The 22,903-nt window shown below is 40.4% G+C and overlaps 1 protein-coding gene across 3 annotated transcripts in view; it reads left to right on the top strand.

Moving 5' to 3' along the window:
- Positions 1 to 22,595, top strand: part of LOC115470295 (hornerin-like) — a 406,057-nt gene extending 383,462 nt beyond the window's left edge. For all 3 annotated transcript variants that reach the window (XM_030203336.1, XM_030203337.1, XM_030203338.1), the window contains 3 exons: positions 17,560 to 17,673; positions 21,537 to 21,632; positions 22,368 to 22,595. In XM_030203336.1, coding sequence (XP_030059196.1) covers positions 17,560 to 17,673; positions 21,537 to 21,632; positions 22,368 to 22,423 — 266 coding nt within the window. In that variant the 3' untranslated portion in view covers positions 22,424 to 22,595. The remainder of the gene's footprint in view (positions 1 to 17,559; positions 17,674 to 21,536; positions 21,633 to 22,367) is intronic.
- The last annotated feature ends 308 nt before the right edge of the window (positions 22,596 to 22,903 follow it).

Raw genomic sequence — 22,903 nt, 5'->3', positions numbered from 1 at the left:
GTCCAGCGGGGCATTGAGAGCAGGACCAAATCCACTTCACTCCTGCCCCTAGCAGCAGCTTCTTGAAAATGGTTGCTGTGACTTCTTGTGGTACTTGCAGTACCATGAGGATAGTGCTTGGGCTTTAACAATAAATTCCCACTTTCAGAAGAAACAAAGGATTTCTGGTCATATTGTGACAATGGAAAGAGGGAGGGGGAAAGGGGGAGGGGAGGGAAGAGGGCAGTAATTCAGACAGCTTCGGACTACCCCTCCTGAGGAGCAGGCCCGTGCCATATTAGCATAGGGCAGCACAGGAGGGGTGGCAGTGCTAAGCTGCAAGCAAGAAGTGGGTAAGCAGGGATGGGCAGCTAAACAGAAGGAGGGACAGGGAAGGCTAAGAGCGGGCAGACTAGACAAGGGGGATAGGTAAGAGAGCCAATCAGAAAAAAAAGGGGGGTGGTGGGATTAGAAGCAGGGAAGTTTAACGGGGAAAAAAGGAGGCAAGGGAGAGGGGAAGGGGGAGGGGAGGGAAAAGGGTCGCAACGACCTGTGGGTCATTTGGAGCATGATGCCATCTTCTTTATAATTTACTAGATTCTACATGTTCCTTGTTCTTGATAGTGACAGAGACATAGCTTAAGGACATTGATTTTCCATCTTTCACTCCAGACCATGTATCTTTTCTAGTAATTGACCACAAAAGTGGGGAGGGGGAGTGGCAATTTTATTTATTTTATTTTATCATTATTGTTTATCATTTATTTATTTACTATACCATCTCTTATTGCATAGCAAATCAGAACAGTTTACATATCAAAAAATATACAAATAACATATGACATAATTTAAACTATGAACTCCATTGTATGATAGGACAGCACAGACACAACTTCCATACTGAAGAAGACATAGACATTCAGTGCAGCAGTCACACATCTCACATCAATCCTACTTTATCTCTAATAATTCATATCTTCTATATAATATATACGCCTTATTTCTAACCTGACTGGTTTCCTACATAAGCAATGTTATATTTCAAAAGCTTTCTCGTCAATAATGTTTTATTTCAAAAGTTTTCAAAGCTTTACAAAAAAGCTATTAGTTTATGTGAATTAGTGGAATAAGTATGTAATTTTAAAATTATGATTAAAGCATATTGTAATATTTGTATATTTTTACTGTAATCCACATTGAGCTGAAATGTAAAGCGAATATAAATGTTCTTGTTAAATTAAATTAAACCTAGCAATGGAAAGTGCCTATCATAATCAGATCTTAATTGACACAATGGTGTGTACAGCTATATTACATGTTTCAAATTCCATGGAGCAAATTGATACCAATGTAACTGTTTTAACAGCAGTGTAACATGTTCATACCTCCTGCCCCCATAATCATTCTAGCTGATGAATTCTGGATCACCTGTAGTATTCTGCATTGTGACCACCACACGCAAATAAAAAGCATTGCAATAGTCCAATTTCATTAAAAATCAAACATTGCACAACTATCTAAAAATCATATGTACTCAGCATAGGTTTCAGCTTAATAAGCATTTGCAGCTTAGCAGAAGATGATCTCACAACTTCTCCTATCTGTTCCTTAAAAAAACAAATGAGAGTCCAAAATAAAACCAAGACTTCTCATTTAAGTCTTCAAAGGAACAGATGCAGCATCTAGGAGGAGGAATCTCGTGATTTGTGCAGCGGACTTGGGGGAACTGAGTTTGATTCCCACTGTAGCTTCTTATGACTCTGGGTAAGTCACTTAACCCCTCCATTGCCCCAGGTACAAATAAGTACCTGTATATACTATGTAAACCGCTTTGAATGTACTTGTAAAAAGCACAGAAAGGTGGTAAATCAAGTCCCATTTCCCTTTCCCAAGTGTACACTCACTGCTGAAACCAAGTTTAATTCCCAGTGCCCAATTTGACCGCAACCCCTTGGTATTCTATAACACTACACTCAAATTTTAGGAATGCCCCTGACCTGCCCATGCACTCCCAATAGCCACACCCCTTTTTGGGTTGCACACTATGGGACTTGGGCTCACTTTGTTATTGAATAGCACATAGGAAGATGTGTGCACCAAACCAAATTGGAGCTGATTAGCATGCAATTGTTGGCAAGTTAGCCATATATTTTTGAACGGCATCCAAATATCAGTGCCCAATTTTGGACACCATAGCACCATATATAGAACCCAGGGGTTTATGTCTCCAGGTTTTGGATTCTTTACATGATGATAAAATCTCTGCATTCTCAGAAGATACTCATTGAATTCTTGATTGTCTTTCCCCTTAAGACCCTCTTCTACATACCCATCCAGCATGCAACCCAGGTTCTCTGCTCAACTAAGTTCAGAGGCTGGTGCATAGAGCTGAAAATGCATAAAGAAAGGATAATCATGTTCTAATTTCCAGCATTATATATCTCTTCACAAAGCAGATTAAGAGGCCCATTTTCAAAACACAAAAACATTTCAATAACAGCATAGAGTGGCATTTAGAAATTTTTCTCCAATTTGCAATTTTCAAACTCAGATTTGAGATGTTTTTCACTGCAGTTTATCCAAATCACAAGGGGGGTGTCTTAGAGGTGGGATTTGGGAGTTCCCAAAACTTGGGTGTTCGTCTGCCATAATGGAACAAAGCAAAAAAGTCCAGGGCTAAAAGTTAGATGTCACAAAAAGGTACCCTAAATGATCAAATGACCACTGGAGGGATTAAGGCATGATACCCCTTTCATCTCCCAGTGGTCAATGACTCCCTCCTACCCCCAAAGACAAACAGTACATACCAGCCTCTATGATAGGGTTACCATATTTGCGGAGACAAAAAAGAGGATACAAAACAATAAAATTCTACCCCGCCCATGACCTGCACCTCACCCTGCGCCCCTCCCTGCCCCATTCCCATCCCTACCCCCACCTCCACCACACCATGCCATGGCACACAGTCACCTTGACCCCCTCCCCCCCCCCCCCCCCCAAGAAAGCCATATTCTATAAGCAGTGAAAATACTGGTAAAATACACAGAAATGCATTTTCTTGCATTTCTGTGTATTTTACCTTTTCCTTATTCTGCTAAACAGAAATTTAGAAAAAGATGTAAATTTTCAAAAAAGCAAACATCAATGAGCAGCATGTCTCCCTTTCCTTTCCCTCTGCTCCATGAGCAGCATAAAACCCTCTCTTCTCTATCCCCTTCTATCTATGTGCTATATTTTCTCCTTTTCCCTCTCCCCTTGTATGTCCCCCTTACCAATCTTTTTTCCAGCCCCTTCCCTCCCTGCCCCATGCTCAATTCATCTTTCTTACAGCTCCTTCCCTCCAGTCACCCACCCACCTGTGGGGACAAAAATGACCCTACATGGAAGTAATATGTGCAGCACTACATGGTACATGGTACTGTCCAGCTTTTAAAACTGAACTTTAAAATTGCAAACTTTGACCAATTCCATCTTTCCTTGCTGAAGTCTGTTGCTCAGGGCCTTTCAGTATTAAATATCCAAGGACTGCTGGAAATTGCTTTGGTTTTAATTTGTACAGCGCTGCGTAACTCTAGTAGCGCTCTAGAAATGTTAAGTAGTAGTAGTAGTCGTAACTGAGCTAATATAAATGGCTGGAGAAGCAGAGTGCAAGAAGATGTGACTATGAAACACATTTCTTCAGTCTGACCTTTCTGAATACAAAGAACTCTATTTGAATTTTACCCACACCCTTTTCTTAATCTCGTTTCCCATCTAGTCCTGCCTGATTACTCTTTCACCTATCCACCCTTGAGATAGTCCAAATCCCTGTTTACTTACTGCACATGTATTAATTTGCTTCTTGAACCTATTGTAATTTTTGTTATATTCTGTACATTATTAAGTTTTATTCACTTTATTTTTGTTTGTAAGTCACATTGAACTTGAGTCTGTTTCGGGTTAATGTGGGGTATAAATGTCATGAATAAATTAATAAATAAATATGAATAGTGCATTCTCTGCTCAGAATGTCTCTGTTCTGAATGTTTGGGTTCCATGAAGCACTGACATTCAATGTAGTGCCAGTGGGACAATAGTGTGGCCCTTAGAGCTACAACATGTGAGCCAAGCATGTTATTACGCATTGACAAAAAGAACAGGTACACGTCATCTCCCAGCTGAAGTTGGGCTCTTTTTGGACTGTAAGAGAGGCTGAAAACTATGATTAGGTGGTTGCTGTTGGATTCCATCTGAAGTGTGGCCTGCATCTATGTCTGCTGACCTGACTGAGGAACATCCTGCTATCTCCTGGATGTCCACATCATCCAAGATCGTATGTTTTGCCCTGTACCTTTGTTTAGCGTGATAGCTTTATAGAAACGGGCTGCATTAAGAGCCTTAGGGGGATGTGTGTTCACTTTCTGCTGTTTTCATGATACAGTCACTGCTCTTTCATAACATTTTCATTTCCATGCTATTCTGCTGCTATTGTAAATAAAAGAGCACCCTTTATTTTCATAATACCCTTGGCGTGGAGTTAGTTCTTTATATTATTTAGGCGAAGTGGGCTTAGATCTAAGGATAAAGGGGAGCACATTTGCTTCTGACACTTCCCTCACTAATGTTAGTTCTGTTTGGGACCCATTTGTTTCAGAATTTAAACTAATGAGCTTATTTTTGAAAGAGATTGACAGTCATCTTCCGACACAAATCGGGAGATGGCCAGCGATCTCCTGATCTCGGCCAAATTGGTATAATCAAAAGCCGATTTTGGCTGGCCCCAACTGCTTTTCGTTGTGGAACCGGCCAACCTTCAAGGGAGGGTACAGAAGTCGGGATGGGGGCAGGGTGGGGGCAGGACGAGGGCGTGGTTACGAGATAGCCGGCTTTACCCCATAATGGAAAAAAGATGGCCGACTCAGGCGAGCATTTCGCCAGCTGCACTTGGTCCACTTATTTTTAGGTCCAAGTCACAAAAAAGTGCCCCAATTGACAAGATGACCACCAGAGGGAATCGGGGATCACCTCCCCTTACTTCCCCAGTGGTCACCAACCTCCACCCAAAAACAATTTAAAAAAAAAAGTTTTTTGCCAGCCTGTATGCCTGTCTGAAATGTCATACCCAGCTCCCTGATAGCAGTATGCAGGTCCCTGGAGCAGTATTTAGTGAGTGCAGTGCACTTCAGGCAGGTGGACCCAGGCCCATCCCCCTTACCTGTTCCACTTGTGCTGGTTAATGTTGAGCTCTTCAAAACCCACCCGACACACACTGTACCCACATGTAGGTGCCCCCTTCACCACTTAGGGCTATGGTAGTGTTGTACAGTTGTGGAGAGTGGGTTTTGGGGGGGGGGGGGTTGGGGGGGTTCAGCACCGAAGGTAAGGGAGCTATGCACCTGGGAGCAATTTGTGAAGTCCACTGCAGTGCCCCCTAGGGTGCCCAGTTGGTGTCCTGGCATGTGAGGAGGACCAGTGCACTATGAATGATGGCTCCTCCCATGACCAAATGCCTTGGTTTTGGTCGTGTTTGAGATGGGCGTCCTTGGTTTCCATTATGGCCGGGGACGACCATCTTTAAGGTCGACCATCTCAACATTTCGGTCGACCATCTCTAAGGTCGACCTAAATGTTGAGATTTGGGCATCCCCGACCGTATTATCGAAACAAAAGATGGACACCCATCTTGTTTTGATAATAGCGGTTTCCCCGCCCCATCACCGGGATGTCCTTAGAGATGGGCACCCTTAGAGATGGTCATCCACATTCGATTATGCCCCTCCATGTATATATGAAAAGGGCACATTTGACTAATACATACTGTAGTGAGAATTACAAAGTATTATGCATCAAAGTGGGGAGTAGCCTAAAAACTGGTATAATTGGGTTATCTATCTTCTCCAATACAGCTAGGGCCACTCTTCTGCCATATTCAAATGCAAGCTACAAATAATTTATTTACTTGACCCAGTAAATATATTTTCCAAGAACTCTCTTATTGACCTGATTGGATGTGAACTTAACCTGTGTAGATTTCATAAACTAGTTCAGAGTCCTTTGGTAAGAACCTTTAGCAACTGTTGAGCTTGAACATTACTAACCCAGTTTTACAATGCTGCTTTCATGACTTACTTTGAAAGAATAAATACTTTAATGGAGGCATGCAATTTCCAATGATGAAAAAGACATTAAATCGTGACAAACAGATGTTAACCTGGATAATGACTCAATATCATCAATGGAATCGAAGATGACAACTCCAAGGGTAATTTTCATACCAGTCTAACTTCATTAGAACAAATTCATATGAGTGATATGACATGATTATGCCATCAAAAGATTTTCCTTCTAAGCCTTACTAATAATGCAAGTGCTCTTCCATGGCATGTGCGGTTTTAGTCAGACTGTGAGATATTCTCAGAAGGCATATTTAGTGGCTTAGTTATCAACATGAGTTATCATTATGATGTGTTATTTTACTGTTAACCCAGTTAGTAATTTCTAGGTCTTATTGTATAAAATGAAACCTGTGCTAATATAGCACAGGTTAGTGGTAAAATAATATGTCTATCATTAGCCCACATTGAAAATGATGCCCCTTAGGTGGCTGAGAGAAATAACAGGTATTTTATGTTATAGAAATTATGTGATCTATTTTACGTTTGTTGATCTCCTGATCATAATAGCATGTGTAAGCACTTGTGTTATTTCTATCCATGCAGGCTATTCCAAATGTACCTCTATCATTTATTAGTTATATAAACTGCCAACACCAATGTACTCAGTACCACACAAGTTACAGCATATGATTAAAATTGATCAGCTGAAAACTACTTCCAATATAAGTTTGAACAAAAGGATATTGAATGAACAGCTCCAGGTCACAGAGTGAAATGTGTTCTAGAGATCCAGGTCAGTTCTCTGGATTAGAAGCTCTCTCTTCCAACACCTAAGTAATAATTTCATGGGACACACTTTAAATAATACATAAATAATGCAGCCTGTAAAGTTATATTTATATCTCTAAATACTTTGTTCAAGGAAAACAAAGTTTCAAAGTTTGAAACTGCAAAACATTGCACACTGCTGTCTTTTGATCTATTTTGTCCTATAGGAAAATGTCTGCAGGAGTTTAATTTTACAAAAGATTTTTGTCCTGTAAATCATGATTTATAAATGTAAAATTTACCCGAGGAAGTACATGTAAATAGTAATTTCTGGGATAAGCAGCATAAAATGTTTTGGGATCTTGCCAGGTACTTGTGACCTAGATTGGCCACTGTTGGAAACAGGATACTGGGCTTGATGGACCTTTGGTCTGTCCCAGTATGGCAACACTTATGTACTTATGTAAAGTACATATGATGTCAAGACACTGTGTACTTCTATGCGACTCTGGCATAGGAATGTCCAAGAGTGAAGCTTGGGCACAGCATAGGCAGAGTCAAGATCTATATAGATTGACCCAAATATGCAGAAATGGCCGGATTGCTTTTAAATGGTGCTCAAAAATGGGTGCTGAAAAAAATTGATGCTAAGCATGATTCTATAATGGGTGTGTGCTCTTTATAAAGTAGCACTTAATGCCAATTTCTGTGTCCTACATTTGGGCGCCAGACTTATGCCTGCTGAAACCTGGCATAAATGCTGGTGCCAAGTTGGGCATGCTGACCCCCCTATTTCATAAGTACAAACACAACTTTTTGGAATGCCCCGTGATATGCCTTTACCCCTCCCATGTCTGTGCCCACTTTACAGATAAATGCCATGGGTGTTAGGTGCTCAGCCTTATGGAATAGTGTGCAGCCAGAGGCGCACAAAAATTCTGATGGATGACAATTAACCTCAATTATTGCCCACTTAAAACCACACTGAAATGACTGGCTGCCTATATTCAGTGGCACTTAACCAGGAGCCAAGGAAGTGACTTGAGAAGAGGTGTTATTTGAGTGTAGTGACACTGCCAAAATATAAGATAAGCTGCTCATATTTTTAACAGATTGACGTAGAGACATATCCTTATAAGAATCAAACTGATATAATGAAGGGTAGAAGTGAAGAGAGCGTGGAATGGAAGTAAAAAATATTGGTGAGGTTATAAAGAAAGAAACAAGAAAGTCGATCTTAAGCCTGCGGCATAAGTTGTTTCTAAGCTGCTAACAGCTGCGGGTATAACCGGCCTTCGATACTGTTGAATTAGTGCTACAACCATAATACAGTCTTGGGATAGAGTCAGAATGGTCCTGGAAGTTCTGTAAACACTGGTGATATTCAGTATCAGTACCTGCCTACCTAATTGGACAAGTTGGACCACAGAAAGGGGAGTCCTAACTTTGCCCAGTTTGGTATGTAGGCACAGTGCTGAATATCAACTGTACCCACCTAATTTTCTGGTGCTGCTGAAGACCCAAATATTCAATGTTGGTGCCCAGATAAGGCCTTTTGCTCTTATACAGCATTTTTAATCCTAGTAGTAATACCGAGAGACTCCTGCTAGGGGGTCACTGGTGCCAGTTTTCAACTGGAACTAGAATTTGGAAGTGTAAATGGGGTTACTCCTGCTCTGACCACATTGTATCTCCTTCGGATTTGCCAGGTTTGCCAGGGGAGCCTATGGGAATAAAGGGACTTGGGATACAGTTGGAGCCATCAGGGTGCTAAGAATTGGGGGGTCATTAAGGACTTCTGATGGCCATTGGGGAGGCTTCTGACAAAAAGTCAGCTTTGAGAGAAGGCTAAATAATTCTACCCAGCTCCTTTAAGAAGTGTTCTAGGACCATTGCATGGAGGCAGTGTTTTTCCATCCCATTGTTGCTGGAATGGAAAAATACCACTAGCTTTTTGTTCACTGCAAGCCACATTATTTCATTTACAAAATAGTAAGCTATTTTACATACATAGAGGGGCATAATCGAACGCAAACGCCTATCTCCATGGGCGTTTATCTCAGAGAACGGGTCCATGAAGGGGCGGGCTGAACCGTATTTTCGAAAAAATGGACATTTTTGAGCTGGGTGTTTGGTTTTTTTAGCGATAATGGAAACTAAAAACACCCAGCTCAAAAACGTCCTAATCCGAGCCATTTGGTCATGGGAGGGGCCAGGATTGGTAGTACACTGGCCCCCCTGATATGCCAGGACACCAACTGGGCACCCTAGAGGTCAGTGCGGTGGACTTCAGAAAAAGCTCCCACATGCATAGCTCCCTTTCCACGGGTGCTGAGCTCCCAACCCCCTCCCCCAAAACCCACTACCCACAAATGTACAACACTACCATAGCTCTTAGGGGTGAAGGGGGCACCTACATGTGGGTACAGTGGGTTTTGGAGGCTTCCCATTTACCAGCACAAGTGTTACAGGTGGGGGGGATGAGCCTGGGTCCACCTGCCTGAAGTGCACTGCGGTACCCACTAAAAGTGCTCCAGGGACCTGCATATACGCAGGCCTCTAGGATTTGTTGCTGCTGTATAACATTGGCACACCAGTTGACACCTGAAGACTAATCTCTCCGAAAACGTCTTTTATTGGAATAAGCACGTTTACTCACAGTTAACTGCACAGGTTGTGCCCCACTGGCAACGAGTCTCCCTGGTACTGAGATTAGCAGTAGGTCAGAGCTGGCAGAATGCTGTACAATGCCCTATTTCAGCCACATTCAAGGTAAGAACTAAGTTGTCTAACGTGGCTAACACAGGAAAGGGAACTAAAATTGGCTTACAAAAATGGCCACTACCGCATGGACTACAACAGGAAACACAACAGGGCACACTCAGGCCCAGTAGGCAAGGGGAAAATCACCATGGGAGAAGAGCCTACCAACTACCAACATCATGAAACTGTAACACAAGCTAATGAAATCACGGAGCCCAATACCCTACACCCACCACAATGCAATGCTGATGTGACCCTGTAGTGCACCCGAGAGCCACATCTGACCCAGGGAAAGGCTGTGAGAGGATCGAATACATTCTGTTCTCATGGAGGTGGGTACGGCACTTGAGGCTGGCATACAGGCTGGGAAAAAAGTTTTTAAAGTGGGTTTTTTTTTGGTGGGAGGGGGTTAGTGACCACTGGGGGAGTCCGGGGAGGTCATCCCCGATTCCCTCCAGTGGTCATCTGGGCAGTTGGGGCACTTTTTTGGGACTTGTTCGTGAGAAAAAAGGGTCCAAAAAAAGTGACCCAAAATCGCGGTAAAAACGCCTTTTTTTTCAATTATCAGCTACAGACGCCCATCTCTCCTCAGCTGATAACCACGCCCCAGTCCCGCCTCTGATATGCCTCCTCCTCCTACTACTACTACTACTACTTAGTATTTCTATAGCGCTGCCAGGGTTACGCAGCGCTGTACAAGTTTAAACATGGGGAAGGACCGTCCCTGCTCAAAAGAGCTTACAATCTAAAGGTTACAAACTATGTAGTCAGTGTAGGTATCATGAGTAGGGAAGGCGGTTATGCGCCAAAAGCAAGGGAGAAGAGATGGGCTTTGAGTAAGGACTTGAAGATGGGCAGGGAGGGCGCATGACATTTGGGCTCGGGAAGGCTGTTCCAGGCATATGGTGATGCGAGGCAGAAGGGGCGGAGTCTGGAGTTAGCGGTGGTGGAGAAGGGTACAGATAGGAGTGATTTGTCCTGAGAGCGGAGGTTACGGGTGGGAACATACGGGGAGAGGACACGCCCCCTTCAACTTTATTCGTTTCCGCAACGGAGTGCAATTGGAAACACCCAAAATCGGCTTTCGATTATACCGATTTGGGCGCCCTTGCGAGAAAAACGCCCATCTCCTGATTTGGGTCGAAATATAGGCGTTTTTCTCTTTCGATTATAAGCTGGACAGTCATGCTTTCATCCTCATTATTATATATCCCACTGTTTCTAATATTAACATACATTATGGCAATGTAATGTATGTTACTGCCCTTTAACACATATTAAGAAACAAGTAACAGAGGTTAGGGTCAAATCACATCTTAATAACTATCCCCCTCCCACCCCCCCCCCCCCACCCCCAAAAGTGTAGTTCTACATGTTAAGGAATATGTAATGCATGCTATAACCCAAGCTCTGCACCTACTGCTACTGAAAAAATGTGAGGTAGATCCAAATAATATTAATCATTTTACATTCATATATTGTCAAGTATGTAGGAAAATTATACCCCAGATCTAGTTTAGTAAAAAGGCCTCTAATCTGGAAATGATTCAATCCAAAAGAATAAAGAAAATGCATAATTTATACATCACACACGTCATGGCAAATAATTATAATAGAAATTCTGCTATGTGATTTCTACCTTACCTATGAGACAGAAAATTATTAAAGGATTATCATAATTATGTAGGTGAAGTTAAACTCTTAATTGATTTTGAGGGCTCCACCAATGTACACGCAATGCTTATTTGGCACAGGGAGGAGGCTACTTGTGTATATAAATGGCTTGTTCATGCAGACCAGACCAAAGACTCACATAACTACTCTTCTTCTTCTTCTGCGCTACTGTAGACAGAAAGAAACAAATATGTCTGCCAAGGGTGGTAGTGGAAATAGCTGCTGGAGTCAGAAGACAACATCCCAACAGAATCAAGACAACAACTCATGCCAAAACAAAAGCCAAGACTATGATCGTAAGTTGTTTTTCATTATGATGCAGTGATTGTTAATTTTTTATTGCCTTTGCAAGTGTATTTTATTTCCTATAAGACAGAAGAGTAATATTTCACTTTTAAACAAAATCTTACTGACTTGGGGTAAAACCAATGACCCGTTGACAAGGTGATACACATGTATTTTGAAGACTTGGACTGGGTTTGCAAGTCCAGGTTCAGCCTCTCTGGATAGCATTTGTGGTCTCTGGGAGAGAAACCTAAACATCCCTGAAACAGTGACAGTGTGCATTTGCTGCAGAAGGACTTGTGGTCTGGTTTGTCTGCATGATCCAAAGTAAAACTTGGACTAGAATTTCAAGATAAATAAAGGCTCATAAAATGTTCAAGCAGATAATAGCAAAGCTTCAGAGAATTTAATTTCTTATCTATTCTATTCTGTATTATTAGAAACATCAATTGGCAAAGGAAGTTCCTGTGGAGGACAAGTCTCTGGACGTAAGTTTTGCTTGTATTGCTTGCTTATCAACTTGTATGGCAAAGTGCTATTGGTTCTCATAAGGAGAGTCTTGTGCAAACACTGTATTTCTCTAACAACACCTTAGGAAAATGGAGAAAGAAAACTTCTGAGCTTCTTGATGAGAGTGTGAGCGTCACTGCTCTCAAAGCATGAAACAGTGACGCTCACACTCTCATCAAGAAGCTCAGACATTTTCTTTCTCCATTTTCCTAAGGTGTTGTTAGAGAAATACAGTGTTTGCACAAGACTCTCCTTATGAGAACCAATAGCACTTTGCCATACAGGTATGAACAGCGGAAACACAACTCGTGTCGAGTCCAGTTTTTTTAAAATAAACTCTTGCTGTGAACATTTTCTGAGTCCAGTAGAGGTTTGTTTGGCATCATCCATCTTGTCACCTTCGCTATGTTCTTTTCTTGGTTTCTCCATCGCGGAGGTCCGCTTTCTTCTGTGTTTGCCGTTACTTATCAACTTCCCAGAATTTTGAAAGAATTGCAGCCATGTTTCAATATTTTGTACAATTTTCCTTTAAGAGATATTTGAAGACAATGCTTTTTAAGAGGTTTGTTTTGATGTGATTCCCAAGTGCATAACATGATTGATCTTTTTAGTTTTGTAAACCGCTTTGAACATAATAGTATTAGTGGTGTAGATCTAAAATATAATGTAATGCAATGTATAAAACATGCTCTGTGATCTTTGGAGGTTTGTCTTCATGAACTGCGAAAACATTTTAATACACAGTACTGTGTCAGACACACTGCTAAATTGGAGAGCATAGCTCATTTCTTAATCCTAGTGTCAGCTCCAAAGTACAGCCTGAAATTGGAATGCTGCAGAAGTATTGTTTAGAGATCCTAGAAGGAAGGGAGATCCACCTATATCTCAAAGACTAAAACCTACTTTTCAGATTGAGGGTACATACACATCAGACTGAGGGAATTGTTGCGTCTCATTAAGCGTTGAAATCATGATGGGTTTGTTAAAATGAATCAAGTTAGAAATGCTGGGGCGGGGGAGTAGTGTCAAATTCCATTAAGTTGTGTATGCTCATAACATCATCAAGCATTTATTCACACTTCTAATTCGGTTGTATTCTTCATCACTAGAAACATCATCAACTGGCCAGGGCAGTAGCTGTGGAAACCAGTGGAATCAGAGCTCACAGAGCTCTCAGGTTGGAGTTGACTCTTGTCAACAGAAAAATCAAGTAACTGGCCGTAAGTTTTAATTCATTACAATACTTTTTTCCCAAAGAAACTATTTAACAATTACAGTGTTATTTTTAGAGATGTTTGAATTATTGTTTTTCTGTTCTTTGGAGAAGATTACCTTCATGAATAGTAAAATTGTTTTCATGCAAGGAACAATTTATTTCATTTATTTACATTTAAAAGAAGATTGTATCCTACTTGATTTACGATTCTAGGCAGGGAACAGTAAAATATTCAAAATAAAAGCAACTAATACTAAAAACAGACAAAAATTAAAAAAAAAATATATAAATAATGTTGTCATCAGGAACTATAGCACAGCTATGTCAGTTATATTCAATCTAAGCAGTATCAAAAGATTGTTGAAATACTTAAGGGGTGTAAGCACTAACGCAAGCTTACAGCAGCAAAAAGACTTTTTGTGATCGGGTGTATGCACATCAGACTACAGAGAGAATTTAGACTGCAGAGAGAATTACGATGTGTGGTATCCAGCTAAGCATTGCAGTTATGATGAGTTTGTTAAACTGGAACAAGTTAATAACGTGAGGTGGGGAGAGCAGGTAAATTCCTGGAAGTTCTGAATGCTCATGACATTTTCAAGCCCACTCAAAAAAGGTTTCTCACAATATATAATTTAATATTTTTGTGGACCATCAAAACAGTGGGTGAAACATGTATAACGAGTATGAAAAGCAGAAAATATCAAACCTTTACAGAATCACATTACTAATTCTCTCTATTGTGCTTCGATAGACGAATCTTCAACCAGCCAGGGCAGTGGCTGTGGAAACCAGGGCAGTCAGAGCTCACAGAGCTCTCAGGTTGCAACTGGCTCCTGCCAACAGAAAAATCAAGTCTCTGGTCGTAAGTTTTAATTCATTACAATACTTTTTTCCATAGATACTACTGACCAACTATTGTGTGATTCTTAGAGATGTTTGTGTTCATAAAATTATTCTGTTTCTGTTCTTTGGAGAAGATTGCTTTCATGAGCAGTGAAAATGTTTCTATGAAAGGAATTGGTAGTGCAATTTAATTTCACTTAAGATGAAGGGTTGATAGTTTATTTCTAGAGATATACATCATGACCAATGGGTGGCCCCATAATCTTGCTATATGGTAGGACATTGTTCAGTTTTTAATCCTAGTATTAGTTTCTCTGGACAGCCTGGATATGGAATGCTACAGAGGTAGTGTTTACATTTCTTAGAAGAGAGAGATCAGACCATCATTTAAACTATGAAACCTACTACATAATTCTATAGTTGTATAACCAACTTTGTGACCAGCATGAAAATTTGCAAGCACAAGTTACAGAATAAGGGTAGTTACACATATAACTTAGCTAATGAGCTGCTAATTGGCTTTAAAGACCAATTATTGGCTATAATTTGCTTTAATTGGCAGTAATTGGCAATAATAATAAGTTATGCCCATAACTCCTTCTGTTCACCGCCGCTGCCTTGGTTTTCTCTCCTCACATGCTATTCTTGACCCATTACAATCTGGTTTTCGCCCTCTCCACTCAACTGAAACTGCGCTTACTAAAGTCTCCAATGACCTATTACTGGCTAAATCCAGAGGTCAATATTCCATCCTCATTCTTCTTGATCTTTCCGCTGCTTTTGACACTGTCGATCACAGCATACTTCTCGATATCCTGTCCTCACTTGGATTCCAGGGCTCTGTCCTTTCCTGGTTCTCTTCCTACCTCTCCCTCCGCACCTTTAGTGTTCACTCTGGTGGATCCTCTTCTACTTCTATCCCTCTGCCTGTCGGTGTACCTCAGGGTTCTGTTCTTGGTCCCCTCCTCTTTTCTATCTACACTTCTTCCCTTGGTTCATTAATCTCATCCCATGGCTTTTCCTACCACCTCTATGCTGATGACTCCCAAATCTACCTTTCTACCCCTGATATCTCACCTTGCATCCAAACCAAAGTTTCAGCGTGCTTGTCTGACATTGCTGCCTGGATGTCTCAACGCCACCTGAAATTAAATATGACCAAAACCGAGCTTCTCATTTTCCCCCCCAAACCCACCTCCCCGCTCCCCCCGTTTTCTATTTCTGTTGATGGCTCTCTCATTCTCCCTGTCTCCTCAGCTCGAAACCTTGGGGTCATCTTTGACTCTTCTCTCTCCTTCTCTGCTCATATCCAGCAGACCGCCAAGACCTGTCGTTTCTTTCTTTACAACATCCGTAAAATCCGCCCCTTTCTTTCCGAGCACTCTACCAAAACCCTCATCCACACCCTTGTCACCTCTCGTTTAGACTACTGCAATCTGCTTCTTGCTGGCCTCCCACTTAGTCACCTCTCCCCTCTCCAGTCGGTTCAAAACTCTGCTGCCCGTCTCATCTTCCGCCAGGGTCGCTTTACTCATACTACCCCTCTCCTCAAGACCCTTCACTGGCTCCCTATCCGTTTTCGCATCCTGTTCAAACTTCTTCTACTAACCTATAAATGTATTCACTCTGCTGCTCCCCAGTATCTCTCCACACTCGTCCTTCCCTACACCCCTTCCCGTGCACTCCGCTCCATGGATAAATCCTTCTTATCTGTTCCCTTCTCCACTACTGCCAACTCCAGACTTCGCGCCTTCTATCTCGCTGCACCCTACGCCTGGAATAAACTTCCTGAGCCCCTACGTCTTGCCCCATCCTTGGCCACCTTTAAATCTAGACTGAAAACCCACCTCTTTAACATTGCTTTTGACTCGTAACCACTTGTAACCACTCGCCTCCACCTACCCTCCTCTCTTCCTTCCCGTTCACATTAATTGATTTGATTTGCTTACTTTATTTATTTTTTGTCTATTAGATTGTAAGCTCTTTGAGCAGGGACTGTCTTTCTTCTATGTTTGTACAGCGCTGCGTATGCCTTGTAGCGCTATAGAAATGCTAAATAGTAGTAGTAGTAGTAGTAGTAGTGTACAGATTCCACATCATGCAACTGAAATGGGGCATGGACCTGGGATGGGCATAGGTGGGTCAGGGGCATATCTGGTGTTTTACATGTCTAACTGAGTACAGTTTTGTACAAGCATTTACACCAGCCATTTAGCTGGCTTAAGTGATTGTGCCTAAATTAGGTTAACAACTGGAGACTTATAATAACGTTCCCTAATGGCAATTGCACAACCTCAATGCTCAGCATTCTGGCACTAACTTTAAGTGACCTTTCAGATATTAGTTCCCTACTGTCCAGATTCAGGGGCTATGCACATCAGAATGCAGAGAGAACTGTGGACTGTGGCTTCTGACTAAGTATTAGTCACAATTTTGATGGCTCTGTTAAACTAGATCAAATTAACAATGGAAGCAGGGGGAAGGGGGAAGTCAATGCTCATGACATTTTTAAGCAGAAAATATCAAACCTTTACAGATCACACTTTTAATTCTGTCCTGTTCTGTATTATTAGAAACATCATCAACTGGCCAAGGAAATACCTGTGGAAACCAATGGAATCAGAGTTCACAGAGTCAAGTCTCTGGCCGTAAGTTTTAATTCATTGTAATTGTTTTTCAATAGAAACTGCATAAAGCTTCTGAGTGGTCTTTAAAGCAAGGAATTGCAACTCTAATTTCACTAAAGATCAAAGGTTCATAATTTAACTTTAGTGATACATGTCATGACCAGAGGTTACCCCAGTGACCCAGTGGCCTAGTCGTACACTGCTATATGGGAGACCTTAATTAAGTTCTTATTCCTCGTTTCAGCTCTTCTAAACTAGGATGTACATTCATTTGAAATCACATGGAAAATATTAACATTTCTCATGTTGTTTCATGTCATTTTAAAATCAAAAGGGCAGGGGAAGCATGACATTTTGAGGCCTTTTTGCTAAAGCATTTTAAACTCTTTATGAGGGGTTAACGTGTGAAGACAGGCTACCATGGAAAGGGATTTTGCAGTAGTTTCCCTGTTTTTGTACGTTACTGAAAATTTCTTGCAGGGACAGAGAGTGGGTGTGAACCATTAACCAGCTAGCACATTATGCTTACCACATGCTCAGTGACTAATGCACAGTTAACGCAGGATCTCTTGATGCCTCCTAAATGCGCAGAAGCTTACGCATTAACTGTGACCCAGTACTGCAGGCTAATTTCCAGTTGAATGCAGAGGCAGCAGAAGAAAATCCTGGTTCCACCCCCAATGGGTGCTCCATAAAAAGTGCAGCTTACACATAGCACATTCCTGCATTCAATCCCGCAAATTCATGGAAGTTGTGAATGCTCATGTTTTAACTCTGTTCTATTCTGTATCATTAGAAACATCAACAACTGGCCAGGGAAGTTCCTGTGGAAACCAGTCGAGTCAGAGTTCACAGAGCTCTCAGGTTGTAGTTGACAGCTCCTGCCAACAGAAAGGTCAAGTCTCTGGACGTAAGTTTAATTCATTACAATAATATTCATTAGAAGCTTTTTAAAAACTGCTGTGTGTCTTTAGAGGTACTAACATTTACAGCAGTTTAAAGTTCTAGGGGTGTAGAACTTACATTTTTCACTTGGTTTAGGCTCCCATCTCATTTATTGGAAATTTTGTTTAGGTTTTAGTTTTGTGGATGAATTAGTTCCCAAACTTCAGTTCACATTCTTGTATTAGGACTGGAATAGTGTGGAAGTAACAATTATTTATTTCATTTATATACCTCTGTATATATTAGAAAGCATTGTACAATAAAGATGAATATACTTTTAAATTAAAATAGCATAAACACATAACTTCAATACATTTAACACCTATATCAATTACAAAGGAAGACAATTCACTATAACATAGTAATTACATGTTAAAAAACAAAAATACAAGTACCATCAACTAAATGAAGAAAAGAAAACGAATAACACATTAAAACCATGTGGAAGGACATTTTTGATATGATGTCTCTCAGACTTTGGATGTTTTTCATTAAACGTCTCAAATCTGAATAAGAAATACAGCCATTTTCAAAACAGCAAAACATTTTTAGGGTGGAGGGGTTAAAAATGGCATATGCAAAATGTTTTTGTGCTCTGTGCATTCACGTTTTTGGTCCTTTTATGAAAAAAAAAAACTTCCAAGTGAAAAATGCACAAATTTCAAGCCATTGGGAACTGGTAGGATCTATGTAGCATTCTTAGTAGATTGGCAACCTAGACATCCCAGAAGTGCAATGCGGCACCCAAGGGGATACTGCTGTGAACTTCATATAAAAGCTACCAGGTACAAATTTCACCATTACCCCCTTATCTTGTCTTACCCCCTCCAAAACCCACTGCCCCCAACTGTACACCTCTTATGGGTGAAGGGGTTGCCTATATGTGGGTATAGTAGGTTTTTATCAGTTTTGGAGGGTTCATATTTTCCACCAAAAGTGTGACAGGTAGAGTAAGATATGGATCTGGGTCCCTTTCTCTACAGTCCACTGCACCGACTACTATACTACTCCAGGGACCTGCTTGCTGCTCTAATAGATCTGAAACTGTCATAGATACTGGTATCTACTGTTTCTTTCAAATCTTTGGGGGGTGGGAGGGGGTCACTGACTACTGGGAGGAGTAAGGAAGGGTAATACCTGATTCCTTCCAGTTGTCATCTGGTCTTTTAGGGCATCTTTTTATGCCATATTCTTTCTAAAAACAGATCCTAAACATTTTCATTTTGTTCTATTATGGCTATAAAATGTCCAAGTGTTAGGAATGCCCTAATCACACCTCCGAAATGCCCCTGAAATGCCTCCTTGTGATTTGGACGCACTGCAGACGAATTGCATAGATAAACATCTGAAAAATAATATTTGAAAACACCAATTTGGATGTTTTAAAAAGAAATTCAGCCAAATGCTGCTGCATAACACTTTTTGGATCAAAAATGAACCCCATAGTCATCTAGGTTGAATCTTCAATATGAGCCATGGGAAAATGCCAAAGAAAGGTGGTTATTTTAGAAGTTCTATTCTTGTTTTGGCTGTCTGAAAACTAGAATTTAGACAACCATATCGCATAGACATCTAAATCCCAATTACATGAAGCCAAGATATGGATGTCTAACACTGAAGTATATCCATATGCCAAGAAGGATTGGTTTGGGTGTGTTTTGGACAGGATTAGGAAGGGGTCAAAATATAGATGTGCAGCTCCAATCATAGAAGGAAAAGGGGTGTCCATGTCTAAAAAGATGGACATTGTTATTTAGACCTGGTACTTGGCACATCCAGGTAACAGAAATATGCTCTGACTGGGCAGCTGTTCATTGGAGGGATTAAGGCACGACTCCTCCTAAATCCCCCACAGGCTTCTGTTCCCTTTCCTCTCTCTTGAAAGTGAAAATGGCAAAAGATACTAGATTGTGTGACAGCTTCAGGTAATGTGGCCATTCTTAAGAGAGCAGAATGCAAATCTGAGAAGTTAGTGCAGTGGACCGAGAACCACGGGACTTTTATTTAATTATGAGCCTTCCAGGGGCAGAAAAATACCTACTATACCTGACCATATAAGACACCTGCAAACCTGAAGGCTACTGAAGTGGTATGTATTCAGGTATTGTAGGTATTGTTTCTGTTTCTAGAGGGCTCACAATTTAAATTTAAAAATCACATACATCTGAAGTTTGATTTGAACCCAGATCCCAGGATGCTTAACCCACTGCTCTCACCATTAGACTACCTATCTGCTCTGCATGGATGGCTATGTAGCTATTTTATATGGTGGACATTCCTATGCTGCTACATAGATGTCAATGTCCCATGTTTCTTTATTTATAATTTCAACATTTCAGTTTGTAAAATGGATGTTCATGTTGGACATTTCTAGCAGATGGACGTCCATCTCACATGTATTTTAGAGGAGGCTGTATCCTGTTCTAAAATACAAGGTGAGACGGACATCCATTTATGACTTGACTTGGATGTTCATGTTCTCAGTTGTGGATCCATCAATAAGTCTTCAATTATTACAAATAAATAAACAACAAATAGGCTTCTTGACAAAAGGCCAAAGACATTTTATTACAGAGCTGAAGCCTAGTCCCTGAAACAATATATGATCAAGTAGTTATCAAAGAGGCATAATCAATATTTTGAGCTCCTTTAGAAAGTGGCACTACTGATTAGTGTGTGCTGAACACGAAGAAGCCCATGGAAATTGAATGGGCTTTTTCACATTCAGCGTGCTGCTAATTAGTAGTGCCATTTCATAAAAGGAGCCCTTATAGAATGCAATCTCATATTTACTGGCAAGGAACCCAATCTATCTCTGAAAAGTGACTCCTACTGGCCAGATTAGGGTGCTTGTATACTAGGAGGCACAGTTATCAATGTAGGCTACTGTTAAGACATGTTTCTTTTTCACTAACTCATACTATGTTAGCACAGGTCCCATTTTATGCAATGAGACTTGGGGGGGGGGGGGGCTTTACTGAGTTGTGGTAAGCACTAATGCAAGCTTATCGCAGGTTAAAAACTGCTACCCCAGGGCATACTTAGGCGTTGCACAATAGTTTGGGGATAAGCTTGCACTTTCCATGTGCTAAAAATTGGTGGGGCAGAGAGTAGTTAGTGCAACTATATCACCTTGTGTTAACTGATTAACATGTGTTTAGCACGTGAGCCCTTACTGCTTAGAAAATAGGTGTTGGTACGAGCTCATGCATTAATAAGAAAATTAATGTGTGGCCATTAATGGGAATTATGAAAAATCAGCCATTTTACTGCCATGCTAAAAGTGGCTTCAGTGAGTTGGAAAAACCCGTACTGCAGATAGTGCTGGCCACATTTTACCACAGATTATTAAAAGGGCCCCTTAGTTACTAGTAAGTGGAGTTAACAGTAAAGTAATACATCTTAACACTAGCCCACATTGATAACTCCCCCCCATGATGCATAGAGAATTATAGTATATGACCAAATACTTTTATTGTAATGTCTATGTCTACATTCTATTTTTTTAAATATTTTTTTTACCATTGTTATTTTGCCCTCCCAGCCTTAAAACTTAGAGCAGCATACATATAAAACAATACAACAAAAATGTACTAAAACTTACCAAAATATTCAGAAGGATCAGAAACAATTAACATGAACAGACTCAGGGTGGAACACCAATCAGGGAAGTAGACATGATCTGACAATTTTATGGAAATGTAAACAGCAGGACTCTTGTATAACTGTATCTGATAGGTTGCTCTATAACAACAGTTCTGGAGGAAGTTAATATTTGGCAACCTCTCCATATCATAAAGGCACTCTTCTTATTCTGTTGCACATTAGAATCAAGCTCATCTTCCACTGGTGGAGGACAGTGTGGTCAGACTTCACAGAACTGGCAAGGTGGATCTAATAATTCATCCCAAAACAAAGGCCAAGGTAATGATCTGAAGTTTTATTTCTTAACTACAATTATCAGAGTTTTATAAATCATGTAAAGCTGCAGAAGTTCTTTGGATTGTTTTAAATTTCAAATACCCTCTATCTTATTAATGTGATGATAGCATTTTTCATGATTTACTCTGTACTTTTAATAAATTGGCCCTGACCCAGTGAAACTCCAAACTTTGATGGTAATTCTATAATTCTGCACCAATAATTGGATGCATAATCTATAAAAACAGTAACCCATTTTCCCAGGCTAAACACATGTTAAGGGCTTAATAAAAAGACCCTAAAAAGTTGAAACAACTCACTGTAGAATGTGGAAAATTCAAAGGAGTTTCATACACACTGTTCAGAGGAGGCTTTTATCTCTGTCTGGAAAATTGAATGATACTTTCCTACCCTGATGCAAATAATTCACTTGTCAAAATACAATTCAAATTTCCACAATTGGATATAACAGAGCTAGAATAATAGGGTTTTCCCCCTTTTATGACTGATTCCCTTTCTTAACCTCAGTATATTAAATTATATTAATGTCTCAAGCCCAGGAATCCTTTCATGGTGGACATCATACATCAGTGAATTGCATTACATATTTTCATCTAAAAAGCAAAATAAAATTAAATTAAAAAAAAACATAGGGAATGGAATATTAGGAAGTATGCATAGAATCCTTTGAAAGTGTGATCCACTATGATTCCACTAATTCTCTGGTTCTTGTTGCAGGTGGATGTCAAAGCACAGACCAACAGAAACAATGTTCAGGTGGATCAAAGAAATGAAAATGCAACACTGAAACTCACTTTCCACAAATCAGAATCAAGCATTGCAACTTCTGTGTTTAAAATAACAGTCATTCTGATTTTAAAAGCTTAATTGTTAATGTTAATTGGAAACATTGTTTTGTCATCAAAATTCGTGTTTATTAAATGTAAGCAATCTTAATGAGCATAACATATTTGTCTGCTGATCTTTTAATATAAAATAGAAGTCAATGGGGACTCTTAGGAGAATAGGAGCTCAATTGTTTGTTATGGATATTATTCCTAGAGGCTGCCAAAACTGCTTTTTTTTCAGTTTCAGCTGAAACCAAAACTTTCCAAAAGCTATCAGCTGAAACCAAAATTGCAGCTGAAACTCATCACCTGGTTTCAGAAGAAGCCAAAACTTCAAGTTTAGTTGTGTGAATGTGAGCCAGGAGAATCATGGGGGATTGCTAGAGCTTGTAGTCTGAATCCCTCTGCTAAACCCAAAATATCCAA

This window comes from Microcaecilia unicolor, chromosome 5, assembly GCF_901765095.1.
Source record: "Microcaecilia unicolor chromosome 5, aMicUni1.1, whole genome shotgun sequence".
NCBI lineage: Eukaryota > Metazoa > Chordata > Amphibia > Gymnophiona > Siphonopidae > Microcaecilia > Microcaecilia unicolor.
Note: the sequence above shows the minus strand (reverse complement) of the source record. Positions and strands in the feature narration are given on the sequence as shown.